The following is a 26,491-nucleotide window of genomic DNA, read 5'->3' on the forward strand; positions in this document are numbered from 1 at the left end:
TGTTGGATTATTGTGGGGTAAGAAGGTGTAGAGAAAAGGGAAAGGTCCTTAGTGACCATACAGGTAATTGAATATAGATCGAAAACGGCAAGCGAGAAGCAATAGGAAGAAGCGCAATTTTCTCCAGTCCAACGGGGCTGGGTTTCTCAACTTGTTTCATTTCGTTTTTATTTTATTCCTATACTGCAAAAGCTAAAGCAAAACTGATAATAGTAAAAAAAAAACTTCTCTAGATAACACCAGGTCATGATCAGAATTTTATAAGTTTTGGTTTGGTCTCGTAGCATCGGCGTTGTCATTTGAATAATAGATGAAATTGGGCACTCCATAGTTTGCAGGCTGCGAGACGCTTCCAACCGAATTGAACTCATTCTTAGCACTACCATTACCACCACTACCATTACCACTACCATTACCGCCACCACCACCACCATGACCATGACCATGACCATGACCGTTACCACCCATTCCAACATTTTCAAATTGAGATTGCTGTGGATAGTAAGGAGGGTAGACCCCGTAGAATGTAGATTGTGAGTTAGCAGAACTGGGATTGGCAAAGTTGACGCTTTCAGCTGGCACGTAGTAGAACAAGGAAAACCCGCTATTTGGAGGAGCAACATAATTGGAATTGACAGCAGCAGCAGCAGCAGCAGCAGCAGCGGTGACTTTCTCCTCCTTGTGTGCAAAGTCAACGTCTTTATTCACCTCTTTCTTTGCGTCTCCAGTACCTTCCTCGGTTGAAGATGACTGGCCCATTTTGATCATAGTAGGCTTGAATTCCTGCTCCAAGTTGGGTGCCCTTAAAACTCGTGGCTGCATCTCGTCGGAGTTCGTAATATCCACCTGGGAGGTTTGCCAAACAATCTTTTGCGAGCTGTCACGACCGGCTGTGTCGTCCACAGCGGACACATTCTCCGCCTCTGCTTTTCCCTTGAAAACTCTGCCGGTTCTTGCTCTGAACCCATTGGCTCCAAAACTGTTGAGTCTCGACTTGGCTCCAGCGAAAAACTTGTTGCCGCCATCATGATTCTTACCAAAGGATTTCTTGCCCAAGTTTATTGGCGGCGGCGCAAGGGCCACGCTGAATTTCCTTGGAGCACGCACGCGAACTTCACGATATTGCACATGCATAGTCTTGCCACACAACATGGAGTGGTTCTCAGCTTCAACGGAACCAGCGGCACTTGACTCGTCTTTGAACTGGATAAATGCAAACGTGCTGGTGGCCTTTTTCATCAAAGTCAAGTTCAAAATCTCCCCGTGCCGTTCAAACCTCTTTCTGAGATCAGTTTCCTTAACCGTGGAGCTCAATTGACCAACAAACACGGAAAACTTGTCAAATTTAACCTTGTACTCGATTTTCGAATCCAGATCGTCAAACTGGGCCACGGGGTTTGCCTTGTCCACGTTTTGCGCCCATTCGATTTGATAAAACCCTTCTTCCGTTAAACTGGCAAACGCCTTGATTGCATCGTCGCGGTAAACAAATTTGCAAAACCAGTTGCGGTACCCTTTACAAGCTGCAGAACCAGCCGTGGCAGTGAATATTTGGCCGCGACTATTACTGGGAACCAACTCTTCAATCTCTCCAAACCTGTCTAATATAGCTCTAATGACACTCTCGGCAAGAACTGACTTGGAAGTGAAAAACAAGGTGCGGTTGACTTTTGCCGCTTCGCATCTGATACTTCTCCCATTCAACATCGAGTTGTGGCCCATTTCGATGGCGATCTTGGAATCTTCCTCAGTCAAGTACTGGACAAATGCATATGGGCGGTTACTTGTGTCTCTCAACACCTTGACAGTGGTCAAGGACCCCCATTTTTTAAAGTGGTTAGTGACTGCCACACAAAGGTCATCATCGGCCATGCTAGAACGCAAGCTGGCAACAAAAACACAAGCGGAAGGGCGTCCTCTAACAAAACTTTCGTCTTGCTCTGGTTTAGCAACGTGTTCAGTCAGCTTCTCGGGGGATACAGACTTGTCATTATCTTCAGCAGCACCACCACCACCATCACCACCGCTCGACATTGAAGAAGAGGTAGAGGCTCTCTTTGACTCCCACGCTGTAGAATACAACGAATTCATCTTCTCCTTTGCAATTGCCTGCGGCTCCCACTCGCTCGTCGACATGTTGATGCTGCCGCTGCTGCTGCTGCTCGAATTGTTGGTGCCTGATAAATCTCTTGAATTTGAGGATTCTCTCAACACACTGTAATCTACTCGTCTTGCCATTTCTGGGTCATGGTTTTCCAGCTAGAAGCAAGGCTCAATGAATCTAATAACGGTATCACTCTTTGGGCTCCTCTCTGAGTCTTGTTGATTCACTGTGGTTGGTGTTTGAGAGAAGACGAGCTTGGTTCTTCTTCTGAATTTGGTTGCAAAACTTTTGACTACGTTTTCCAACTCCCGCAAACAAAAAAACAAAAAAAACAAAAAAAACATACGATGGGGAAACTTTTGAACATCAATCATTCATACTGTCATGATGCAAGAACGTCCATTCTTGAGTTGAGGAAATGAAAAACTAGCCCTATTTCATGGTGTATTTCCTCCGTAGGGGCTAAATGCTCGTGATTGGAGAATGGTAGATACTAGGTCTTTTTTTTTTTTTTGTTCAGTGAAAGCTACAAATGTTGGCAGATCCACTCCTCAGTGAACCAATTTCCAACCTCCAGGCGCTTTCTTAAGCTCCTCGTTGTCAATGATGAATAATCTCATCAGCCTCGGTATGTTAAAATGTGTTTTCATCCCTAAAACAAAAAAGAAGCGAAGCTCTTCCCAGTCTTATCTGCTAATTTGAGTGCGGCATATCTTGTACCTCCTCCGGGCTCCCTTCTATTACTTGAAAAATTTGCGCCATCTATCAGGATGCTTTAGCTCTCTCCAACTATCCAAGGTCCATCTCCCTCACATCCTCGCTCGAAGAAGACTCCCAATGTTGCTCTATTTGATATGAGATGAACAGAGGGAGGGTCGATATTTGGTCTCTCCCTCTTTGTATAGGCTAAAAAGAGAATGAAGGAAAACGGTTTGGCGCCCGGCTCGGTCCGAGTTTATCGGGAAACCTGTGCCGGAAGCGCGGAGTTGATAAATTGTATTACCCTTTTGGGCATACCCGCGTTGGACCCAACGCATGTACACTTCTTGTGATTACGTCTTGTGTATGATTTTCTTTCAAAGGTTGTGATAAATGTATATTCTGTCACTTTGAAACCTGTCAAAAAAATAAAGAAACATATCCTAGCCCAAAGCACCTCCACATTCAGCCACAAAGTGATGTCGCTGGAATTTTTGAAGTTTGTATCGCGAAGATCGACAGTGTACTCGCACAAGGGAATGGTTGCGTCGACTCAGCCGTTGGCCAACTCCGTGGGGTTGAAAATTCTCAACATGGGTGGGAACTGTGTTGATGCGGCGATAGCTGTTTCAGCCGCATTGTGTGTCAGCGAGCCTGCGTCAACGGGTATTGGCGGCGACTGCTTTGCGCTTTACTTCAAACTCGACGATAAGCAGAAGAACAAGGCTGCGGGAAGCGGGAAAGTCTTGGGGTTGAACGGCTGTGGGAGAGCTGCGAAGGCAGTTACCCCGCAGGATGTTTGGAACGAACACAACGACGGGCACCCCATGTCGAGAATCCCTTACACGTCGGCGTTTTCTGTTACTGTTCCAGGAGCCATTGCCGGGTGGTACGATGCTTTTGAGACGTGGGGATCGGGAAACGTTTCCTTTGCAGACATTTTACAGCCAGCTGTCACGTTGGCCGAAGAGGGGTTCCCCGTTTCCGAATTGTCGGCCAAGGCCTGGAGAAACTCGATTGCCAAGTTGAAGAAACAAAACCCGGATGCAAAGGTGAACCCATTTATCTTGGAGGGAGAAAGAGGCCCCAATGAAGGGGAATTTGTCAAGAATTTGCCCGTTGCAGAATGCTTGAAATTGATATCCAGAGAAGGTAAAAAGGCCTTTTACGAAGGCCCGGTTGCAGAAGCAATACTTGAAACTACAAGCAAAAGAAACCACAAGCTTGCAAAAGAAGATTTCAAAAACCACACCTCTACAATTGTCGAGCCAATCAAATTAGACTTTCAAGATCACAAGGTGTGGGAGATTCCTCCAAACGGACACGGGTTGGTTGCGTTGTTGGCATTGGGTTTAATCCAGGAGTTGCACAATGAGGGTAAAATCAACTTGCGCGAATTGAAGCACAACTCGCCCGAGTATTTGCATGTTCTTATCGAAGCATGTAAGCTTGGATTCCATGACTCCGACGAATATGTTACTGACCCAACATTTAAAGAGTTGCCAGTGACGGCGTTGCTTCACCCTCATTATTTGAAAACAAGAGCAAAGCACTTTGACAAGTCCAAGATCATTGATGGAGAAACAATGACACACGGTGTTCCCGATCCCAAATACAAATCAGATACCGTTTACTTTTCCGTCACCGACTCCAATGGGGAAGCGTGTTCATTTATCAATTCCGTTTACGAAGGGTTCGGCTCGGGTATTTTGGTTGAGAAATACGGCTTTTGCTTGCACAACCGTGGGTCAAATTTCAATTTAACTCCTGGTTTGTCCAACTGTTTAGAAGGAGGTAAGAGGCCTTACCATACGATAATCCCGGGTATGATCACCAACAAGGATGACTCCTTATACGCGGCGTTTGGAAACATGGGCGGGTTTGCCCAGCCGGTGTGTCACGTGCAGCACGTGTTGAACATGGTAGTCTTTGGCATGACGCCGCAACAGCTGCTTGACTCTCCCAGATTTGTTTTGAATTCTGATAATGACAATCCTAAGGATAGGGGCAGAGGAGCTGATGGTCCCGTTAGGACACCCGTCACCATCGTGCAGATTGAAGAAGGGGTAGGTGAAGAGACGATTCAGCAGTTGAAACACTTGGGTCACACAGTGGAGGTTTTGAAAGGGTATGCACGACAAACTGTCGGGAGAGGTCAAATCATCAGAAAGGAATCGTGCGGTGAGCAGTTGGTCTTTGCCGGTGGAAGTGACATGAGAGGTGATGGAGCTGCTGTTCCGTTTGTGTGAGAGGGCTCACTACAGCACATTACAGCAGTGCAGTGCGGTATAAAATTTTATTGACATAGGCAACCGGAATATATGAACGAATGCAAATCAAGCAGCTTCTGACGCTATTTTTTCATTTATGCTCTAGTCTGGTCTTGAATTGAAGCTCAACTATAGACGCAGAAGAGTTGTCGGACAGATGCATGAAGTAATTGTCGACGGTTTGATCCTTACCTTATCTCTACTCCTCCAATCCTGCCATCTTCATCCTCTTTGATACTTTGTCCAAATTTAGCGCATCTCCAAGTTTTTCACGTGACATACTTTTAGTTTGCGGGCCAACGGGGGAAAATGTAAAGGGGGGTTGTAAACAAGTACCCCTTAAAGATAATGCTGCAACTTACCCCTTCTACCCCTAACGATGAGTCACTCGAGAACTTCAACTGTCAGATAAGAACATCCCGAATTTTACGAGGGGTGGAAAGGTGTGACCTGAAGTAGGCTGGTGTATCAAGGATAGAACAGTTTTGACCAATTGCTTCTGCGGATGGAAGTTAATGGCGAAGCAGAAACATCGCCATTAACTTCCACCAGAGTTGGCGGTGTAGTCGAGTGGAACGGTTCGTAAATGCCCACAATCAGTTTTGCCCAGATAAGCTAACGATACCATCAATGCAGACAAAAAAAAAACAAAAAAACATGTGCAACGCGGCAATGATCTGACTTCAGAAAATTGAGATAGGATGCTTAGGCTCTGGCAAGTCCATGAAAGTCAATTGAATCGCGTTGCTACTCTGTAGACGGGAGACAAAGGGTTGGTACCAAATGCGGAGGGGATGTTGAGTATCATTTACAAAAGACCAGGAGTTGGAAACACAACAGCGTAAAGCAAGGCAGAGAACTCAATGAGGAGAAAACTCAAAACTTTTCTCACTAATCCGCTCCGCCTCCAACTGTATATCGTAGACAGTTTCAAAGAGTCCACGAGTCATCACCAGTGGCAAGGCAACCTTAGCTAGCAGCTAGTATCTTGCTTTAAGCCCGTCCATCGGGCTTAAAGCTCGGGTATATGTGCAGGGCGAGATAGAAAGCGAGAAAGAGTAGTTGACTGATCTGAAAACTGGAGAAGCTAAGCACTATTGTATCTGACCTATCAAGCATGACACACACGAGAAGATCTACGATGCATGGCGGATTAATAACCAAAAACAAAATTGACTTTGAACACCACAAGTCGCTTATTCTCGTACTTGATTTCGTAGGTGGCGAGGCAAGAAGTGGAGGGGGGCATTGGGGGATGTGCCCTGGATGATGACTATTGCATATCGCAGGTTGAGTTTTAATTACATGTGATGCTGTGGTTGGATAAATGCGGCAAAAAAAGGTTCGTAGATTCGATCCAGGGGATAACACGAATTGGCTGTTATACTGGAGGGAGGGAAGTGTCTGGTTGAAGGCACGGCTAAAAGACTGCAAGGTAGAGTAGTTGTGAGCATGAGAAAGCTAATCTCATCCCGCTTGTTCTACAGCACAGACACATTGTCGATAAGCATTGTGATGTAATGGTTTAATTCTGGAATTCTTCAACTTACCCCAGCAATACGCGTATGGCATATGCCATGGCATACATCTATATATATGCATGCGTATATAAACATATATGTTGTACTCGAGGTCGCCTGCTCCTTCAAAAAAAAAAGTGCAAGTATTGTAGATATCAACCATGATTAACGCTATCTCATCTCCACTTCCACCATATACTGCTGTTGACCCGTCGCTGAAGGACGTTGGAGCACCACACGAACCACCATGTTCAGATACGCAACAAGGCCCAGGTGAAATCGAGGCAACTACTGCTTCTAAACACCCACCTACTGCAACGGCTACTGTTGCTGGTGCTGGTGCTGCTGGTGCTGACAGCACTGTTGCAACTTTAGTCAACGATTTTGACAAGATCGATGTCTCGCACCCTGACTCTACTTCGGAGTCTGAGTCAAAGTCATCGGCCAAGCCGCAACGCCAAGTGTCTTGCTCGTATTGCACGAAAGAACGGAAATTGGTAATGAGCAGCTCTCGCCCTGCTCACGTCTTTGGCGTTTACGTCAGCGAGGATTCGAGACTAAAATACGAGCAGTCCTTGAAAAGCAAAGACGACGCCTTGAGGACGTTGCAGCAGAATGGAATCGGTATTCCCGTGTTGAAAGGAGTATTCAATACGAAAATTGACGACCCCTTGTTTATGACTTTTTGGAAGTATTACCCCCCGGAGTTTGGTTCGTTTGATTTCCAAAAGGACTACAAGACTTTCTGCACTGTCAAGAGGTACAACAGACCATCATACGACTGCTATGTTTTCGAGTTTACTCCCGATATCAGTTCACCCGAGCTGAATTTTTCAATTACAATGTTTAGCCACTGCGTGCGCCCAATAAATGACTACATATACAACGGGGAGAGGACCCGCTGGGTGGATGAGTCGAAAAACTCGAGTACTAGTGATTTCAAGCGTCGGAGGTTCCTGTTTAGCTCCAAGATACAACACGAATTCAAGCATACATTGCTTCTGCCACTTCAGCCAGCATTGACTGACGACTGGGACGGCTCGAGTACCAAGTTGGAGGTCCGTTCGCCGAGCAGCTTAATGAAAGTGGCCTTGGGTCTATCGGCCAAGTCGCCGGGTGAATACTATGGAAATGGCGTATTTGGAAAATGCACAAAGGAAGCAAAGAAGCCAGCTGTACTCAAGCTACGGGACAGCTGCACGCGCAAAGATATGCATTTGGAATGCGTTGTATCGGTGGGGATCGACGCTCTAGTCTCCGCCTGTATTGTGAAAGTTTTACTCACGAGCAAGTCCTACATCGACAACGACAAGAAAAGACAATACCAACTACAGAATCCCAACTCATTTGCTGCTTAAATGGGGGAAAATGTTTGAGAAAAGGAAAAACAAATAGAAACTCCCCTCCAGAGTCAGATTTTACTGCGGCTGGCTGCTAAATATTGCACGATGTGTCTGGACCCGTGTAACTATATAGAAGGCTTGAATTGGTTTCCAATGATCTAGGTTTTTCAACAAAATTGACTGTAAGATCCGATGTGATGTACACGTCGGGTCCCTTTTTTTGCACGCTGTTGCGGTAAGGTCATCAATCCAGTGTGAGGTCACAAGATATCAGACTTAGATGTTGCTCTTTCCGCCTAAAGCCGAGCCCAAATTGAAACGAATGGTGAAATGGGTGGGATTGTTGCAGCAAGCATGCGCATTTGCACTTTACGGGTTAAAAATAGAGCGCCCCTTAAGAACCTCGTAAATTGGACTTTAAATTAACGGCTGACATCTCGGGGTTCAAGGGGACCTCCATGAAGATACGAAATAAATGCCCTCGAGTCACAGCTGTTGCCGATTCCATCAGCCTCCATCGTCCCTCGCCCCCCCCCCTCCACTCTTATCTCTAATATGTCCTTCTCTACACACTCTCTCTCCCTCCCTCCTTCCCCACGTATCTCCCGAGGTCTTGTTCTTCCTCAACCATGCTCTTTGAGACCCAAGAGTTGGTTTATATTGGTGTTGAAACCCACCCACCAACCCAACAACTTAGCCACTCAAGAAGTCGGAACCACATCAAAACTAGTTGACTCACAATGACTTTTAAAAACCTACCGCCTTCTTACCAAGAGAGCGAGCTTGAATTCAAAGGAGATGAAAAAGTTGATATATCCGCAAAAAGCAAGGAATCGAAAGCTGGGCCTTTTGAGGGTACTACTGCCACGGTCCACCACAATAGTGCGGACTCTTTGCTTGTACGAGACAGGGAACTAGCCATTTGCAAGACCGATACATACACATTCGTTAGTGAAGACGCTTGGAAGATGTACGAGAAGTCCTTAAAGTCCAAAAACGATCACTTGCGAATGCTGCAACAGAATGGCATTGGTATCCCTGTTTTGAAAGGTGAATTTAACGCCTATGCTTCATCTGCCCAATTTATGGAGTTTTACGCATACAAACTTCCCGAGTTTGGGTCGTTCAACTTTAACAACGACTACTTTCATTTCTGTGCCGTCAAGAGGTTGTGCCGTCCTGCTTACGACTGCTTTGTATTTACCTTCACTCCTGATCGTGAAGATCCCAAACAAAATTTCTCATTCACAATGTTTAGCCACGCCGTGCACCCGATCAATGACTACAAATACAAAGGTGAAATCCACAGATGGGTAGATGAATCGAAAAACAGCTGCAATTTGGAACCAAAGAAGAAACGAGGCTTGTTCTTCTCCAAGGCAAGTCCCGAAACTGAGTTCAGGCACACTATACTTGATGACAATCAGCCATCCTTGGTTGATTCTTGGGATGGCAAGGGCACCAAGCTCGACATGAACTCGTCAAAGAATCCCTTGTTGAAGCCTCAGTATGGAAAGCTTACTGATGACCAACTATTTTACGGAAGAAGCAATATAGGGAACTGCACAAGGGAAACGAAAGGGAAACCGGCCATACTCAAGATTTGCGATGCCGTGGCGCGTAAAGATTTGGATCCGGAATGTGTTGCTTCTGTGGGGCTCGAGGCATTGGTGTCCGCGTGCGTTGCAAAAGTGCTATTGACCAACAAGAAATACATTGATAACGATAAAAAGAGGAATTATCAATTGGCAAAACCGGAATTGTTTGATTAGAAAATAACAAAAGCAAGAGTACACTAGTAACTCGACGACGTATCCAATGTAGGTCATAGTAAGAACATGTACCGGTTTCAATTGGCATGCTCTGTCTTATCGTGAACTTCTCGGAGTTGAGCACGTGACTCAACAAAGAAGAAAAACATTATGACGTAATGAGCGGAGTTAGAGCTCAATCAGCGTTCTAAATCCGACCGTCATATCTCACGAGCTCAGTAACCTCGGGCCCTTGGAATTTTCAATTTATCCAGACAAGTGCATAAACAATTAAACCAACCATGGTTCAAGAGCCATGATTATTAAACCACAAGAGCAAAGGGCGGATTCAAAAGAGCCGCCCAAGTACATGCAAGATCCCAATCGCAACAGCAGCAGCAACAAGGAAACTGCTGAGGCGTGGAGGTCAGAGAAAAGCACGCTTGAAACGCCGCCTGGATACGACGAGGGAAACTACACACGGGGCAGTGCGGTGGATCCTCTGGTGCATCACCGGCACGAGCAGGAGAGCAAGCAAGAAAGGACAATTATCATCAAGAACCGAGCTTGAAAAGACGGGTACAAGGTCTTTTGTGAGCCGAGACTCTTTGGAAAAGCACAAGGCTTTCAATAAATCCACCCACGGCTACGTGAAAGGTTTGCGAAGTCAAGGAGTGGGCGTCCCGCTATTCAGAGTGATTGTGCCGCTGTTCTCAAGGACTTTTCTCAAGTTCAGATACAAGTCCACCCGGAGTGGCAACGACGACGTGGATAGCACCTTTTCGATAAATGTTTATTTATATAAAGGGATAAGGCACAGATGGATCAAGGAGACTTCAGGTGGTGAAATCCGGCGCCAGGGCCGTACCAAATTCAAGTTTGGACATTTTATCCTCGCGGATGGTCAACCCTCACTTTGCGACAACTGGGACGGCAAAAGCGACGCTCTTGATAAAAAGAGCAAATTCAACCCGCTTCTAGTCTCGCCGTTCAAGTCGTTGTTCAAGTCGTCGGCTCCTAAGCCAGAGTATTATGGAATCTCGAGTCTTGGAGCTTTGATTGAAAGTAAGCAGGATTCATTTGGGGTATTAAATTTTGAAGATGTTTGCCAATGTCCAGATCCCGGTGCCAATTTCGAAAGTATATATTCCGTTGATGAGGACGATTTGGTCCATATTTATATTGCTACGGTCTTGAAAAGAGTGCGAGATGCGGTGGAGAAGAGCAACACCGCTGCGGCAGCTACTATTGCGGCTACGGCTTGACATGGCAGCCAGTGGTTACATGGGAGAGGACTATCGAGAGAGAGAATGACTTGTGTATAGACCACTGCTCACACAATGCGTGTAATAAATATATCCGGCGCTTTATTTCTTGAATTTAGAATAGCCATTACTATGGGCATCACCCGCATCATTATCATGATCAGTGCCATCATCACTATCTTCATCACTATCACCATCGCCGTCATCATCATCTTCTTCTTCTTCTTCTTCTTCTTCTTCATCGTCATCGTCATCGTCATCATCATCTTCCTCTACCTCTTCCTCTTCTCCTTCCTCCTCCTCCTCCTCGGAGCTCGACTCTTCCTCGCTCTTAAAAAAATCATCCAAGCTTTGCAATTGATAAGTCTTTTGTTTCTGCTGTTCAAACTTCGCCCGATTAACCGAGCTTTGGATTTGGCTAGACGAAATCGCCTTGTCCGTAATGGGCGAAGGCGATCTGGCCTTCTCTGACGACGCAAACATGGCCCTGTCGGAAAGTTTATTATACTGGATAGGTGCTTCAGTTCTGATTGAAGAAGGTGGCAATGCTCCGGTGTCCTCGGTCCATGCCGGCTCAGTGAAATACAGCCTCATACCATTTTCGTTCGTGTTCATGCTCTCTGGATTCACTAGTGGGATCAACTTGGGCACTTGCAAAATCAACGAGGCCAACTGTGCTCGCTCTAGCCCCGAGTTCAATAACGCGCTAAACATCCGAGCGCGGTCTCGTGTATCGTATGAAACATCATACTTGGCCAATTGTAGTGTGTGTTGAAACATTTTAAACTCAACCGACTGCTGCAAAATGAGGCCCACGGCCTCCTTGTCTGATTTACCAGACTCAACGTCGCTCGCTAGAGTAATCAACTGGTATGCATAAACTTTCGACGCCAAAACAAGGAGCTGGTACCTCACCGGTTCCGCTTGGTTAGCAAACGACTTGAGCATCAAGCGCAACACATCGGGTCCGATGGAGTTTTCAACAAATGCCGTGTACTCTCCTATCGTCCATAGAATTGAAGCCTTGGCTTCGGCGTCCATTTCCAAAGCTGACGTCCTCAAAATCGAGGCCAATTTGTTCATAATCCGCAAAATATTTCTCTTTTCCGCAATCGGATTGGTATCGTACATCTCCTGAACGATGAAACGTATCACGGTCAAAAGCTCAATCAACAAGTCGCCCTTGAGTTTCTCAATTTTGGACAAGCACCAATTCAAAATTGACTCGTTCCATTGGGGCGAGAGCCGAGAACAGTTGGCCATTGCCTTGATGGCTTTGCTCGACATTTCATCGTTGGAATTCATGGAGTAGTATTTCAATTCTTCGAAAATGTACTTGAAGTTGTCCTCTGTCGATAGTAGTGAAAGTATATCAAGCTTCAATCTTGCCACTTCGTCAAGGTCATCGGGAAACAAATAAAACAGTCTAAACTCCGCCGCGAATAGCAGTGCGTCTTTTTCGCAAATCAAAGCCACAACTTCAAGGGCAAATGCAGCAAACTTGGATGAATCGCGGGTCCCGATTCTGCATAGCATAGTTTCCATTCGATATTCAGCAAACGTAGCTGGGGATAATAGGTACGTGGCCTTTGCCACGCCTACAACCACCATTGGAGATAGGGATTGCACCAACGGCCGCAATGAGCTCAAGTAAAGCTGCAAGTCTGCATCCATAGTGTCTTTGCTTGGTTTGGCTATAAATTTACGGCAGTACTCTGTCATGATATCGATCGCATATACTTGCGCCCACTCGTCAAACCTTGTCAATAGTGCACAGAATCTCCTGAAATTGCCATGGATATGCTGCCATTTAGTAGCATCATGCTGGTTGCCAAGCTCGTTTTGCCTGATTCTGGAGTAGGACTTGATGGCAGCGGAAACCACAACCACATCGCTGTCGGACAACAACTTGCCCAAAATTTCGTAGATTTGCTTTTTGGACTTGCCCGCTATTCCGTAAATCTTGCCGATAGAGATAGCCGCCGCGGCTCTGGTTAACGCTGACGGGTCCGTTGACGCCCGCTTCAAGCTCAACGTTACAATTGGCACAATCGAGCTAATCTTGATCCCCGCTAGTGCCCTAATGGCAATTGCTCGGTTTGCTGGCAGTTTGTCAGTCAATGATTTTTGAATAGAATTGATCGAGAGCAATGCAGTATCGGCTTCTGCGTCAGCAAATTTGGTCAAGTAGACAATTACCAACTGCCGAATCTTTGCGTTGTCGCTCGTGATGTTCTTGACGACATCTGCAAAATAGAAAAGTCCGTCTTCGCCCTTGGAGACTATCGTCGTCACGCACTTCATCCCATTGAGGACGTCCCTGTTGGATCTGGAATTCAAAAGCTTGGAAATCTCCTCTGGCGCCGTTGTTCCTCCTTGCGAATCGATCAAACGGGTCGATGCCGAGAATGCCTCCATCGACAAGTCCTTGGCGGACTCTATTATGGACGTGATTTTGGATAGTGAGTCATTCATTGCTTTCACAGTCCGTGAGACCTGTGTTGAAAAAAAGGAAAAATTGGTCTTGAACCAAGAAAGTTATCATGAAAAGGTAGATGTTTTTACGTCAACATATATTTCTTTGCGACCGGTAGAGTACCACCACAATTTATACACAGAGACAAAAGAATTGCAAAATTTGCAAAATTTGCAAAAATGCAAGAATACAAGAATACAAACTATAACGTACAATCTATAAGGAATACAAAAAGTACTGCTACTCGGATTAGTTCAATTTCTTCCTCTTGTGTAGCTTGTTTGCAGCTGTTTTCATTCTCTTGCCCAAGTGGAGCTCTTTTCTGCTCTGAATATACTCTTGAGGGAAAAACTCTCCAATGGTTGACTGCGTTCCTTCAGCGCGCTTTTTGTTCAAGTCCCGTATCAAAGGAATCATCACCTCGTCCACTCTCTCCTGCGTCCAACCGACGTTATACATAAGGAACGACCGAATCTGGTCCAAGTTCGGCACTCCCCATTTGAACTCGCTCTTGTCGTGATCTACTTGTGGCTGCTTATAAGCTTCGAAAACAACCTTGTCGGGGAAGCTGTCAGGCAAATACAATTTACCATTCTTTGTTCTCGTGAGCAAGTTCTTCTCCAACGATGTCAAGTTACGTTTATCTCCCGTGGCGGCCTTTGTATGCTTGTCGAACCACTGCTTGAACTTGGTCAAGTTTCCAAACTCGGCCAAGATTTCCATTGCAAGAACAGGGCCAATGCCTTTGATTCCCTCGGTGTAGTCGCTTCCCAAGAGCAACGCGAGTTCGATTAAACTATCCTGGGATAAACCAAGTTTAGCATCAATGTCGTCTTTGAAGTAGCATTCAACAAACTGCTTTTGATTAAACATGTTCTTGTATACCTTGTCTCCACCAAACAAAAAGCAATCGCTATCGTCCGTGATGATTCCATCAACTAGTCCAATCTTCAAGAGCTCGGCGCATTGCGCCTCTGCCTCCATAGGTGCTGTTATAAATGGTATCCCAAATCTTTTCAACAATTCCTGCACGTCGTAGATCATGTTCTCTGTAACCTCGTCCGAGTCTCGCTTGGCCTTTTGCAACTTTTCCTGCAAAAGATGCTCTTCGGTTATTCTAGTCTCAACCGAGGAAACTGGCAAAACGTGAGATTGTCTAATTTGCGTTTGGAGCTTCTCGCTATCTGCTTCCTCTGCCCTGAGCTGGTTGAAAAGGTCCTCCTCTTCATTCTCTTCGTATTCGTAGTCAATCACAGCAGCTTTTCGGGACACATCCGTGGATAAGTCTTCAGTCGATTGCTGCTTCTGGGCTGAATCATCATTTAGTGGCGGCACAGGCTTGTCCACCACAGTTGGATGAATTGGTGACGCGTGAACGGGCGAGCCGATTTCAACCACGCCGTCGTCGCTATGTTCTGATTCCTGCTGTTCTAGATATTCCTTTGCTTCAAACCACGGTATGAGTCCCATGGCTTCCTCTTCTTCTTTCGGTTTGCTCTGATTGTAGATGGTATTAGATACGAACTTTTCATTGTGGGGGTTCAATGTCTGGTTGACTTCGTTCCGGAACCAGTCGGGAATCTGTTGCTGGCACTTGGTTTGGTTGATTTCCTCCTTTTCGTTGTTGTCGTTCTCCTCTTCTTCTTCTTCTTCTTCTTCTTGTTCTTCTTCTTCTGCACTCGAACTGTACCTGATGCGCTTGTCTGGTTGATGAACACGCGCGGTTTCGGTAGTTACCGATTTGGAAATTTGATTTGACAACCCCTCAGTCGGTGCAACAGGTACGGCAGGTGTACTGTCCTCCATTTTGTCTTGTGGCGGGGGGTGTGATCCACGACGCTTGTTTTCTCTTTTCAATTCAACCCTGCCCGTTCTGTGATTATCATTAGAAAACAAAAAAGACGAGCCGAGATCGCTTTTGAGGGGCAAATTTGTCAGATGTTTATTCCCCGCATCGGATTTCAATGTTTTCTGTGTATGATCTGGAGCTGGAAAGGATGAACGCAACTTGTCTCTCGAAGCTGGCTCTTTGTTAGTATTGGGCGCCTCGGTCGCCAGTATTTCGCTTGGTTTGCTCTCAAAATTCAAGCCGGGAAATAGAAAAGATTGTCCAAGTCCAATCGAACCTTGGTGATTGGTTGGTGCAGTCTTCATTAGCTGTTTTTCATCTTCAACCAACCGATAATAGTCCTTCTTGCTTTCTTCAAGTGCCTTTGCCAAATCAAAAAGTCCACGGTTTTGCTTTTCTTTCTCTGCAACAGCGCTGTCCTCCTCTTTGTTAGGTTGCTGATGTTCATACTGATCATAAATCGATCGGATTAGCGCTTGCTGAAGATCTCGCTCCTCCTGTGTTTCTTTCTCTTCTTCGAGTGGAACGTCTTCAAAATCGGAATCACTATTCTCGGATATATTCACTACATCTGTTGGCTGCACCTTTTCGGCTCTACCAGGAGGCCTCAATCTCTGCTTTGCTGCTTCATGCTCCTCTTCTTCTTCACCATCAGATAGAGCAACTGGGTTTTCAATGCTGGAGCCTTGGCCCAGCAACGCCAACGTCCACCCATCTTCGTTCTTGACCAATGCGTATTTCCTATCCTTGTCGCCTGCAATACGGCGTTCTACATTGAAGTCGTCACCCATACCAGTCACATTCATCAACTTCTGGGTGAAGAAATTTCTCTTTTGCACTTGCTGAATTTGGAATTTGGAAAATTCCATCAGGCTCGGGAATAGTTCTTGCAACTGCTCTTTTCTGTACCCCATTCTCAACCGCGACTTCAATCGAAGGTGGTTTAAAATCATGTACTGAGTCGCGATGGGGAGGTCCCTGGCAAACTCCTTCGATTTGGGGTCAACGTCATTGATGTTTATTCCATCGACGTGATCAAAGTCCTCATCTGCTTGGATTGTCTCGTCATCGAGCATGATCCGCTGGTCGTTTTTAGACACCTTGAACTCGTGCAAATCGGGCAAGTGGTACTCGTCTTTGCGGCGAAACTGGATAGTTCTGGGCCGCTTTGGTGGTGTTTTGACTTCGGTTTGCTTGTTGGCGGGCAAATCTTCAAAGTATATCACGTCGTCGTCATCGTCATCGTTATCGTTTTCGTTATCGTTATCGTTATCGTCACCAAAGTTGCCGTTGTGATTGTGATTGCGGCGGTTAGAGCTTGGCAATATCCGGTCGCGTCTTACGGCGCCTTCAGCTTCTCTTTGAAGTTGAATGGCAAGCAACTTCTGAGCAGTTTCTCGAGTAGACTCTGACTTTTCCTGCCTTCGATTCTTTCTCTCCAAAATCGTCTGTCTCTTCAACACGGGGACGCCTCCGTCAAACACAAAGATTGGGAGTATGCCGAAATACAATAGCTTGCATATCCTCCTGAAGAAACCAACAATATGAGACAGGTGGAGGGCGTTGCCTTCCTTGTCCCTGACTGCTTTCAAGAACTGGTAGATCCATATCGAGGCGTCAACGGCTAGTTTCTTTCTCGATAGCGCCTCTAGCCTCACCGGCCTTGCTGATGGTCCAACTATATCCCATAGTGACTGGACACCCATCTAGATGAATCAATCATTCAGATGTGGAGAAGAGAAGAAGAAGAGAGCCACAAGCACTGGCAAAGGTTGCTGCCAGAAATCTTTTGTGCCGCAAGAAGTTGCTTCACGGGTTTCTTCGCAGAAGCACTTTCGCAACTTTTGCATTCAAATACTACGAGAAGCAACGTCACTGACAGGTGTTTGTTGTATTGTTGGCGTCGGTACCAGCTTTCAGTCGAGGCTATACCTGGCATTGTTTGAGCTAGAGAATATCAGAATCGAATGCGCTTGTCCCCCACCTACGACTCAAAAGTGAATGACGTTTTGCAAGGACGAAGATGTAAGAGAAACATGGGTAGTCCGTCTACGTTTAAACTGCAGACATGGCTCATTTGATGCCGTTTGGTTCACTTTAGATACGAGGCTGTGATATTTGCATCTAAAGACACCAGTCATTTCCTTTCCCTGTCTTGGTTTGGCTCAGCCGCTCACATACAATAGTCTTTTGCACGTGCATGTGACCCTCTCCTCCTCCACCCTCTTAATTTTAAATCCCGACCGGATCTATTGGATCTTGAATTAAGACATACATCCCTTGATATACCCCACGGCAAAGTAAAAAAATAAAGATCTTTAGTTTCAATTTACGATCTTGAGAGGTGATAGGTACCAGTTAGTATAAATATGGGTGGAAATCCTCGCCTCCTCAAGATACCAGTGCTTTTGCATCAAGTGTGTGTGAATTTTCATCTACCCAAGAGATGACAGACCAAGAGAAACAACCACCAGTTTACCCCAGCGACGGCTCATCTGCATATCCAACTGCGGCTCAAGAAAAGGAAGCTCTCAAGAAAAAGAATCAACTGCCACCAGGGCCTGCCACTGGCCAGCAACCAGTTTATTTCGAGAGTGCTTCTCCGCGAGGGTGGACCATCGTGATCAACAACCGGTTCTGGACGGACGGATTCCGAGTATTTGTAAGCCGCGACGCCTGCGACAAGTACGAAGCATTCAAGAAATCCAGCAATGAGCACGTCCAAGACTTGCAGAACCAAGGTATCGGGATCCCCTTGTTCAAAGTTGTCAACCCTGTTTTCCCCATCAACTCCAGGTTCCTCACGTTTAGGAAGTACACGCCTAACGCCATTGGTGGCCCATTTGACGTCGACAGGGACTTCCACGAGTACTGCGTTGTTAAGAAACGGTACCATATAGGCTACGACAGCTACATCTTTGAGTTCCATCCCGACCCCAATAACCCGAAAGCTGATTTTTCATTTGTCATGTTTAGCCATACTTCGTTGCCGATAAATGACTACATCTACAAGGGCGAAAGACATCGATGGATAGACGAGAGTTATATCGGTGGGTTCAGGAAACGGTTCCAGGTGAAGTTCGGCTTCAAACATACCGAGCTTCGTCCCGAACAGCCCTCGCTTTGCGACAACTGGGATGGAGTAAGTGACAAATTGGACAAGAAGAAGCAACCGAATCCGCTCTTGGATTCATTCTGGAAGAACAAATTGAATGCGTTTTCGAAATTCGCCAAGCCGGAATATTACGGACTGCACTGCTCGGCAATCTTGGGCGAGTACGAGTCGTATTTCGGCTTGGGCCACGCGGAGGTGCTGATTGATGATGTCTATAATTCTAGTGCCGATATCGACTATGAGAGTACCCGTAGCGTGCACGAAGACGCAAGTGTCTTGATTTGCGTTGCTTCGGTTTTGAAGCGACAGAAGGATATCATTGAAGATCGGAAGAAGAGAAGTTCAAACTAAAATGAAAAAAATGAAAACAACTTTGTTGGCGTGTTGGCCGAGAAGGGCATAAGTTTGTATGATTTATTTAACTAATGATGATTAATGAGAACTACGATCATGGTTCAGTAACCTCGCCATTGCTACTCGAGAGACCCAATTAAACACACCAGTTCTATGTAATCACGGCTCCTATGTTTTTATTCTTTCTAAATTTCTAGTTTTTACTGTAGATACAAATATAAATCTATTTCTAAAATATGGCAAAGTGGAATAAATTTTTTTTTTTTTACCATAATGGAGTCAATCCACTCCAGTCTTGGTTCTTTCTTCTATTCCAATAACTTGCGGGACCTTGGATAAACTCCCACTTGCCCTCATCGACGGGCCCATTGCCAGCAAATTTGAAGAATGCAGGAGTGTGCTGTTGACCAGCATCTTCCGTCTGCTTTCTTCTGACTCTTTGATCTTGTTCCAATTTGTTTTTCAAGTTTTCGGCAGTGTCCACATCTCCCTTTTCATAAGCTTGCAAATCTGGTCTGTTTCTAGAGTCAGTTGGAGGAATTTGCCCTTGTTCCATCTCGGTGATTTTATTCAAAGTACCCGCAAATGTAGTGAAACCGTACTTCTTTTGATAATTGGGCAACAATTCGCCAGCTTGCCAAATGGTCTTTTCAGTCGAGCTGGTTTTAAGGGTGAATTTCTCGGTCCAGTTACCGCTCACTGTATATGGCAATTCTTTCTTCTTGTTGTCAAACACTTTAATCTCAACGCCTTCGGATCTACCACTCCACATACCGCCTTTGGAAAACTCGGCAACGGCTTTGTACCCATTGGAAGACTTGATGGTGACGTTACCAGTTGGCTCGGCATAAGTCTCACCAGCAATGATATTCTTCAACATCTGCGTAGCCTGAGTCCATGAAAACTCTTCTCCTGTGGCCTTGTCCTTCAAGACAACCACACCTTTGGTGGTGATTTCAGATTGCTTACCCCAAAACTTTTGCGATGGGGAAACGGCAAAATCCATTGTCCAAGTTTCAGTGTCAACATGGTAGGCGAAAACCGGTGGTCTATGACTAACTTTTTCCGAGACTAATCTGAACCCGAGATCTTCACGCACCAACTCATATGTTTCTCCCAATAATGGAGTAAATGGTTTACGTTTATTTCTCTCCTTGGCACGCGATGACGAGAGTGAACTCAATGCAAAAGCAGCAATTCTCAAAAGTTTTTCGCCTGACTCGTCTTGAAAGTCGGAGCCCAATGCATTGGTGGCAATGTCGGGGTACTCGAGCATCTCGGCAAACTTCTGCAACACAGTGGTTGGTTCGTTATACGTCACGGGCATGGCAATGGTTGACAAGTCTTTACCAACGTTTTTACGAACAAAGCTTAGTAATGAAGGAGGAGTATGCGTGCAAATTGGAACATCGGGGTTTCTTTTAACGTCAGCGTGGGGCAATGGGTACAAGTCGTCTTCGGTGGATGCTGGTGTAGAAGCACCATCCTGGGGAGGTTGACCCTGAAGGGCGGCAGCACCTGCATCTGCATCTGCACCTGCACCTGCACTTGCTCCTACTCCTACTCCTGCTCCCAATGCTGCACCAGCAGAGGCGCCGTCCTTGCCATAAAAGTTATTGTCATCTTCCTCTTCGTCGTCAGATGAGTTTTCGTCAACTTGATCTTCAACTTCATCTGCTTGTGATGGCAGGGCACCATCGTCCAAAAAGACAACTCCATCCTCGTCAAAGTGGTCCTCTGCATCGTGGAATTCACTCGAGTGGATCGATTGCGAATCGGCCGATTTGGAAGCTGGAGCTTCTCCTCTGCTTTTAGCCAAAAGTGTTTCCATGTCCCTGTTTATATCATCGACTAAAGGTGATGGGTTCTCTGCTTGTAATTTACTCAATTTCTGGGCAATCACTGCCAAGGCAGCAGCACTAACTCCGCCAGCAGCAGCACCAGCTCCAGTGGCAGCACCAGCACCAGCACCTAAACCCGAGGTTGGTTCACCCTGTGGTGAAACGTCTTCCTTTTTGACGGCATTAAAGGCATTCACCCATGCGTTGAAATCAGCAACATTAACAGTTTTCAAATGCCAAACTTCCATTCCCGAGTCGATGATAAATTCACGACTATGCTGATTGGCCGAAATGATGGCATCTTTAATTGGCATCTGGCCCCTCAACTTGTTGTCATTGACTTGGAAATACGACAAAGTGCCTCTCTTAAAGTTCAACACAAAGTAACGCTTCGTAAAACCCTGCATCTTCTTTCTCCGTTTTTTCAACATGACACTTTGCAACACTTTGCCCGGTTGAGCTGCTTCGTGGCCATTTTGGGTGCCGTCAAACACATATTGCTCGTGCTGCTGCGGAGCTGGCTTGTCCAAAAGAATCTCGGCTGAAAACTCGACGGATTTGGCAATCGTCTTGGAAAAAGAATTGTCAAAGACAAATGCAAACATACCGCCATTGGGAGCTTCGTACTTGCCATGGACCAATTCGTTAGCCACCAACTTGTGGTAGTTTTTGATCAAGTCCAAGTTTGACTCGCCAATGGTCGACAACGTCGATGTTCGAGATTTCGACTTGTAGACATCGTTGGACTTGGTGAACTGGTTCACGGTGGCGGTGGAGTTGGCTCTTAATCTCGCGTTCGTGGGTGTCAGGTCGGAAAGGCCGGCGCTATCAGCGAAATCACTCGTGGAGGAAGGTTGCGAGTCGGCATCGTCCCTTTTCTGGTAAAGGGCAAAATTGATGGACTTCTTCAACGGTTTGACCTGCCAGTCAATGACTGAGTTTTCAGGAGCACTGATCCATTTTATCAAGAAATCCTTGGAGTGGATCTCAAGAGTGTCCATGTTTGAGGCTGAGGGAATTCAAAATAAACAAAAAAAAAAGATAGGGGGGAAGGAAAGAAAGTTCCAAAAGGAAAGTGGTGGGGGGGTTTTAAATGAACAGTCGTGGTTTGTTTCTGGATATGGGGGAAAAGCAGACCCGAAGTAGAAGCGTGTGTTTCAAGAATGCAGCCCCGGTTGTAGTTGAAAAGTGCCTCTCCAGCAAGCTTGAGACTTGCAAATATTCGAATGGTTGTATGTGAATATATACGTGAATGGGTGTGTGGGGTGGAGGAGAGAGATATTGCAGAATTGGGGACTTGGGTAGGAACGAAATGCTTACCTGGGTAAAACTTCAGAATCCACCTATGAATCTGCCCTCTGAATGTCGCTGTGTGGTTGAAGTGGATGGGAAAATCTTCACTTTGCGAAGAAGCTTACGTCTCGAGGGGAGGGGGTATATATATATATCTTTAGAGATATATACGAAAAAGAGAAAGCAAAGAACCGCTGGTTTTGTTCTTGATATACTCTTCATGAGCATCGGTATAAGCGACCCCCAAATTGAAAAAAAAGAGAGAGCTCCAGAGAGCAAACTCGTGGTTGTGAAATATTGGTGCACGTGATCCTCCTCTGTGGGTGTCCTAATCGGGAAATTATCAACCACCACCCACATTGCACCAACAGGTCAATTTCGGGGTGTTTTTCTCAACGTTGCAGGAGGACAAAGCTTAGCAGCGTGTTCATCTGCGGTTTAGTTATTTTAAATGTCCGGTTACACCAAACGCAAAGTGGGAAAGTACGAGCCGGATTTAAGACGTATCTGTTCCAAATGAATTTTTAAAAAAAAAAAAACGTATTAAGAGACCTTGGGTACCTGTACCTGACGGTGAATATACTTATCAGCAATACCCCCACTCAAACAAATGACCTTCATGCCGGGGGGCCTGACAAGTCCAATCCTATCCGGATACACCGCAGTCACTCTGGAGATCAGGAAACTTGCTCTGCAAAAACTAGAACGGACAAGCGAAATAAACAAGTGCAATTATGATTGCGTTTTCCTCACTATCCGGAAGTTTGTCGTTGTGGTTGTTGTTGTCGTTTTTTATTATTTGCCTTCTTGCCTTGTCCTGGCGGAGCTCGCGATAAATTTTAATATTGTTACTGCCGCTTCTCGCCGCTGGCCTAATCCAGGAAAAATAAAAAAAAAAGGGGGGCCCTGCTTGGTACGTTGAAATTTAATTGAAAGTGGGACCAACAAATTGTTGCTTGGAGGGTCTTTTGCTTTCATCACAGAGAGTCCCATTCAATCATAAATATTCATTACAAAACTGCATGCTTCTACACCAAAAAAATATATGAAAAAAAAAAAAAATCTCGAGGCAACGTCATGTGTGATATCGCCTCTTTCTCTCGTTGTCTCTAGCTCTATAGTTTCAAGTTCAATCTTTCCTCTGAGTTACTTCGGGAGATGGAATTGTAGAATTCACCGGGAACCATCGATTCTTCGCCCGTGTTCTGCATCACCATAAGCGAGCCGCTGTTGGCATTCAACCCCACATTCTTGTTCCGTGCAAACAACAAATACTGGAGTTGTTTTCTTAGGCTGTTGATCATCATGCGCTGGACATTCATATCCTCTCTCATGATAAAGTTGTCGCTGATCAAGTTCTTCAACATCGTGGCGTTGTTGATGTTTTCCTGTTCGTTGCGGCTGGTGAAGCTGTTGTTGTACTTGTTCATAAACGGCACGAGTTTCTCATTGATTTCAAACTTTAACCGGTCAAGCTCGAAATTCAAATAAATCAACTTATCCTGGTCCTCGACATTGTCCTTGAACTTGTTGATCTCTTCCAAATTGTCATTGTAGCCGAGATTCGAGACTTTGCCTTGAATGATTGAATCGAGAATCTTGTGTACTTGTTTTTGTAAAAACTCGTTTTCCAGCTCTAGCGTCGACATCCGGCTCGACATCTTGTTGAAAGAGGGTAGAAACTGGTTCAACTGGCAGTGGCCATCTCCTAAGTGTATCTCCAACGAGGTCTCATTAGAGCCGACCCATTTGCATCCAATTTCATGCGCGGGGCACTTGATTTTGCCCGTCTTGATGCAGTTTTCGCGATGTTTTTCCAAGTTCTTGGCAGCAATGGAGTCATTGCCGCAGAGCTCACAGCTCTTGTAGTTGAACAAGCACTCTTGTTCGAGGTGTTTCTCCTGTGTCAAAAGCGAGACTTGCCGTTTGCAGAATTCACATTGGAATAGTCGATGAACGCATTCAGCATCTTTTTGCTTCTTCATGTGCCGCCTTTCAACAAGCAAATCACACTTGTTTTCTAATTTTTCAATCTCGTTTCCATTTCGTTTGAGTCTTTGCCCATGGCAACGCACCCCCGTATAAGGGCAAACGTCCAAGACGTGGTGTTCAACCTCCCACCGACACCCACTCCATTCGCATCCTCGCTCGTGGTTCAAACAGGATACTTTTAAATCATCAATGAGGTTCGTGACTATAAGCGGCGTGGGAAACAAGTCATTTATGTTGGCCGCGTCGAGTGGAGTCCGATCAAGTGGACAGAACCCGGAATCCGAGCCCGAGCCCGAGCCCGAGCCTGAACCAGTTGAGGCCGAGGTGGTGCCGGAACTTTTCAACGACTTTAAGCACTCATAGATGCAATCTTTGCAAAACGTATGCCCGCATATCGTTGTAAGTGGAGCTATAAAAGGCTGTTGGCAAACGGGACAGTTTAAATGATCAGTCGATGTTCTATACTTCAAATTTCTCAAATCTGGAACATCCTCGGCGCTAGTGATGTCGAACGAAGTGGCGTAGCTCTTGATCCTCACTGAGTCATCGTATCTAATCTGTTCTTCTTCTTCTTCTTTCTCTTCTTTTTCTAGGTCTGAACTCATTCTTGAGCACTGGAAAGGAACAACCGTATGGGCTCTTGTATTGTTTTACTTTAATTACTTGTCTCCTCTTATAAAATGCGGAGCAGACTAGACGAGCACGGCAAACCCACCCACACTACATGCATGCACTTGTCGCGAGCGCAGAAGTGTCTAAATATTTCGCGACACTGGGAGACACCACCCCCCTGGGTTTTTAGGGGGCGGCGTCTGCTAACCCTCACCACTGCAGAATCAGAACTCCAGATCATGAACACATTCATTCATCGTGATACATATACAAAGAAAAAAGAAGAACACATGTTTAACGTATCATAAAAACAATAAAAGTACTTTCTCATCTCAATTGACCACAGCAGCTGCTTTGTTCTCAAACGACTGCAACGCTGTCTCTTCAAACAATCCAATTCACATGATCGTCATCTTCTTCTTCTTTTTCTTCATTTCCTGTAGATGGTCTTGATTCTATAGTTACCAACGGGACGATCGTGGTCTCTGATCTGATGGTACTCGCAGAAATCCTTATCGTCATAGAACTGGCAACAGAAAGTACATTGATAAATGAACGAGGACATTTTTTTTATCAGTTGGGGCCAAGCAAGCAAAGCAGATAGTTAGTGTAGAAGGAAATACTTGATATACGACTAGGTGACCTAGAGTCGAAAAGTCGAAACGTCGAGCATGAACCCGTAGAGTCGACACTTTCCATCTATATATATATATACATACATATACATAAAGATGTGTATTTGCTAGATTTGCTAGACAAGGGGCGGGATGCTACACATCTCATCCTGCGTGTGTTTGATCAACAGCCATGTTTGGTTTCAGTCCCCCCTACCACAGCGACATTTTTTTTTTTAACTTTTTTGCAACCACACCAGACGTCATAACATAACCTTAGTTTATCCTACACCACCACGTCAAGGGCAAAGAAAAAAAAAAAAAAAAAGGAAAATGAAACATCGTGTTTTTTGAAATAGGCAATGTAGCAATCGCTTTGATTGAATCGAGCAAATCAAGCTAATCGAGCATCTTGCTGTCCTCTCTCTCTCCGACCCCGTGGTGTCGAGGTGACAACTAGGTGAAAAAATGGGTGTGGACTGGTCGACTGTGTTCAGTTTGGGATAAGTTGCTTCCCTTCATGGCATTTCATGGACAAACTTTATTCACGGATCGGGGAAGAGCAAATCCGGGGAGTTCATATCTCGATTGCCTCCTGGTGGCAAAGCCTCAAGTTCGCTTTTGCTTTCGCTTTTAAATAAGCACGACAAAAATGCTTCAAAAAAGACTCACCTTCAAAGTTTAAACGTTGATTAGCCAGCACTTTAGAGATTGGACTTGTGGCAGAAGTAAACGTTTGCGAAATCTTCAAAAAAAAAAACTAATGGTCAGCCCTAGGCGATGTGTAATGTCATTCTCAACAGTCAAGAATTGCAACTGCATTGGTGAGAAAAAAAAAAATGTTGAGAAAGTGGACAAAAAAAATTAGGTCCTAACCAGATTCGAACTGATGTTATTTGGATCAAAACCAAATGTGATAACCAAGCTACACTATAGAACCAACCAAGCTATTCAGCTGTAGTTGTTGGCCACAGGATGTCGACGGACTGTGTGATAGCACATTAGTCAATAATCACGACAGGTCCAGTGATTTATCCACCATTATCAAAAAGGCTCTTCGGCTGAAGAGATGAGCCGGTTACTTTAAAATGGAACAAATTTTTGATATTTTGCTTGACATTGACATGTATTTTTCATCATCAGTTTAACGATGAATGCTCACGCGACCCTTAAAAAGACATATAATGAAACCACAGTCAGCTTATCAGCTTATTTTACTTAGATTATGAACTCTGGGGCAACTCCAGATATCTCCACAGAGTAACAAAGTAATAAAAGTTCTACGCTTTGCACCATCGGAGCTGGCAATGAAAAGATCCCTCCTGAAAATATGGGGTATAAATGGTCTTTGGAAATGATATATATATGGAATACATAAAAAAAAAAAAAGATA

General features: G+C 45.3%; 10 protein-coding genes across 10 annotated transcripts; 5 read left to right on the top strand and 5 right to left on the bottom strand. All coding sequences in view use genetic code 12, as the record gives it.

The window, feature by feature from the left end:
* Window positions 1-258: 258 nt before the first annotated feature.
* Window positions 259-2,238, bottom strand: LODBEIA_P51360 (uncharacterized protein; the record flags this gene model as incomplete). Its single annotated transcript, XM_066975435.1, has 1 exon — window positions 259-2,238. One exon carries the CDS (start codon window positions 2,236-2,238, stop codon window positions 259-261), a length of 1,980 nt encoding a protein of 659 aa, XP_066832074.1.
* Window positions 2,239-3,282: 1,044 nt separating this feature from the next.
* Window positions 3,283-5,052, top strand: LODBEIA_P51370 (uncharacterized protein; the record flags this gene model as incomplete). The annotated part of the gene is made up of 1 exon (XM_066975436.1): window positions 3,283-5,052. One exon carries the CDS (start codon window positions 3,283-3,285, stop codon window positions 5,050-5,052), a length of 1,770 nt encoding a protein of 589 aa, XP_066832075.1.
* A 1,702-nt stretch (window positions 5,053-6,754) lies between these two features.
* On the top strand, window positions 6,755-7,951 carry LODBEIA_P51380 (uncharacterized protein; the record flags this gene model as incomplete). Its single annotated transcript, XM_066975437.1, has 1 exon — window positions 6,755-7,951. The coding sequence occupies one exon, from the start codon at window positions 6,755-6,757 to the stop codon at window positions 7,949-7,951; it is 1,197 nt and encodes a 398-aa protein (XP_066832076.1).
* Window positions 7,952-8,676: 725 nt separating this feature from the next.
* Window positions 8,677-9,708, top strand: LODBEIA_P51390 (uncharacterized protein; the record flags this gene model as incomplete). Its single annotated transcript, XM_066975438.1, has 1 exon — window positions 8,677-9,708. One exon carries the CDS (start codon window positions 8,677-8,679, stop codon window positions 9,706-9,708), a length of 1,032 nt encoding a protein of 343 aa, XP_066832077.1.
* Window positions 9,709-10,003: 295 nt separating this feature from the next.
* LODBEIA_P51400 (uncharacterized protein) lies at window positions 10,004-10,952 on the top strand (the record flags this gene model as incomplete). The annotated part of the gene is made up of 2 exons (XM_066975440.1): window positions 10,004-10,113; window positions 10,247-10,952. 2 exons carry the CDS (start codon window positions 10,004-10,006, stop codon window positions 10,950-10,952), a joined length of 816 nt encoding a protein of 271 aa, XP_066832078.1.
* A 102-nt stretch (window positions 10,953-11,054) lies between these two features.
* On the bottom strand, window positions 11,055-13,427 carry LODBEIA_P51410 (uncharacterized protein; the record flags this gene model as incomplete). Its single annotated transcript, XM_066975441.1, has 1 exon — window positions 11,055-13,427. The coding sequence occupies one exon, from the start codon at window positions 13,425-13,427 to the stop codon at window positions 11,055-11,057; it is 2,373 nt and encodes a 790-aa protein (XP_066832079.1).
* A 250-nt stretch (window positions 13,428-13,677) lies between these two features.
* Window positions 13,678-16,983, bottom strand: LODBEIA_P51420 (uncharacterized protein; the record flags this gene model as incomplete). The annotated part of the gene is made up of 1 exon (XM_066975442.1): window positions 13,678-16,983. The coding sequence occupies one exon, from the start codon at window positions 16,981-16,983 to the stop codon at window positions 13,678-13,680; it is 3,306 nt and encodes a 1,101-aa protein (XP_066832080.1).
* A 740-nt stretch (window positions 16,984-17,723) lies between these two features.
* On the top strand, window positions 17,724-18,743 carry LODBEIA_P51430 (uncharacterized protein; the record flags this gene model as incomplete). Its single annotated transcript, XM_066975443.1, has 1 exon — window positions 17,724-18,743. The coding sequence occupies one exon, from the start codon at window positions 17,724-17,726 to the stop codon at window positions 18,741-18,743; it is 1,020 nt and encodes a 339-aa protein (XP_066832081.1).
* Window positions 18,744-19,011: 268 nt separating this feature from the next.
* LODBEIA_P51440 (uncharacterized protein) lies at window positions 19,012-21,588 on the bottom strand (the record flags this gene model as incomplete). Its single annotated transcript, XM_066975444.1, has 1 exon — window positions 19,012-21,588. The coding sequence occupies one exon, from the start codon at window positions 21,586-21,588 to the stop codon at window positions 19,012-19,014; it is 2,577 nt and encodes an 858-aa protein (XP_066832082.1).
* A 1,407-nt stretch (window positions 21,589-22,995) lies between these two features.
* LODBEIA_P51450 (uncharacterized protein) lies at window positions 22,996-24,477 on the bottom strand (the record flags this gene model as incomplete). The annotated part of the gene is made up of 1 exon (XM_066975445.1): window positions 22,996-24,477. The coding sequence occupies one exon, from the start codon at window positions 24,475-24,477 to the stop codon at window positions 22,996-22,998; it is 1,482 nt and encodes a 493-aa protein (XP_066832083.1).
* Between the last annotated feature and the right edge of the window lie 2,014 nt (window positions 24,478-26,491).

The sequence above is a fragment of the Lodderomyces beijingensis genome (genome assembly GCF_963989305.1).
Source record: "Lodderomyces beijingensis strain CBS 14171 genome assembly, chromosome: 6".
Taxonomy (NCBI): Eukaryota; Fungi; Ascomycota; class Pichiomycetes; order Serinales; family Debaryomycetaceae; genus Lodderomyces; species Lodderomyces beijingensis.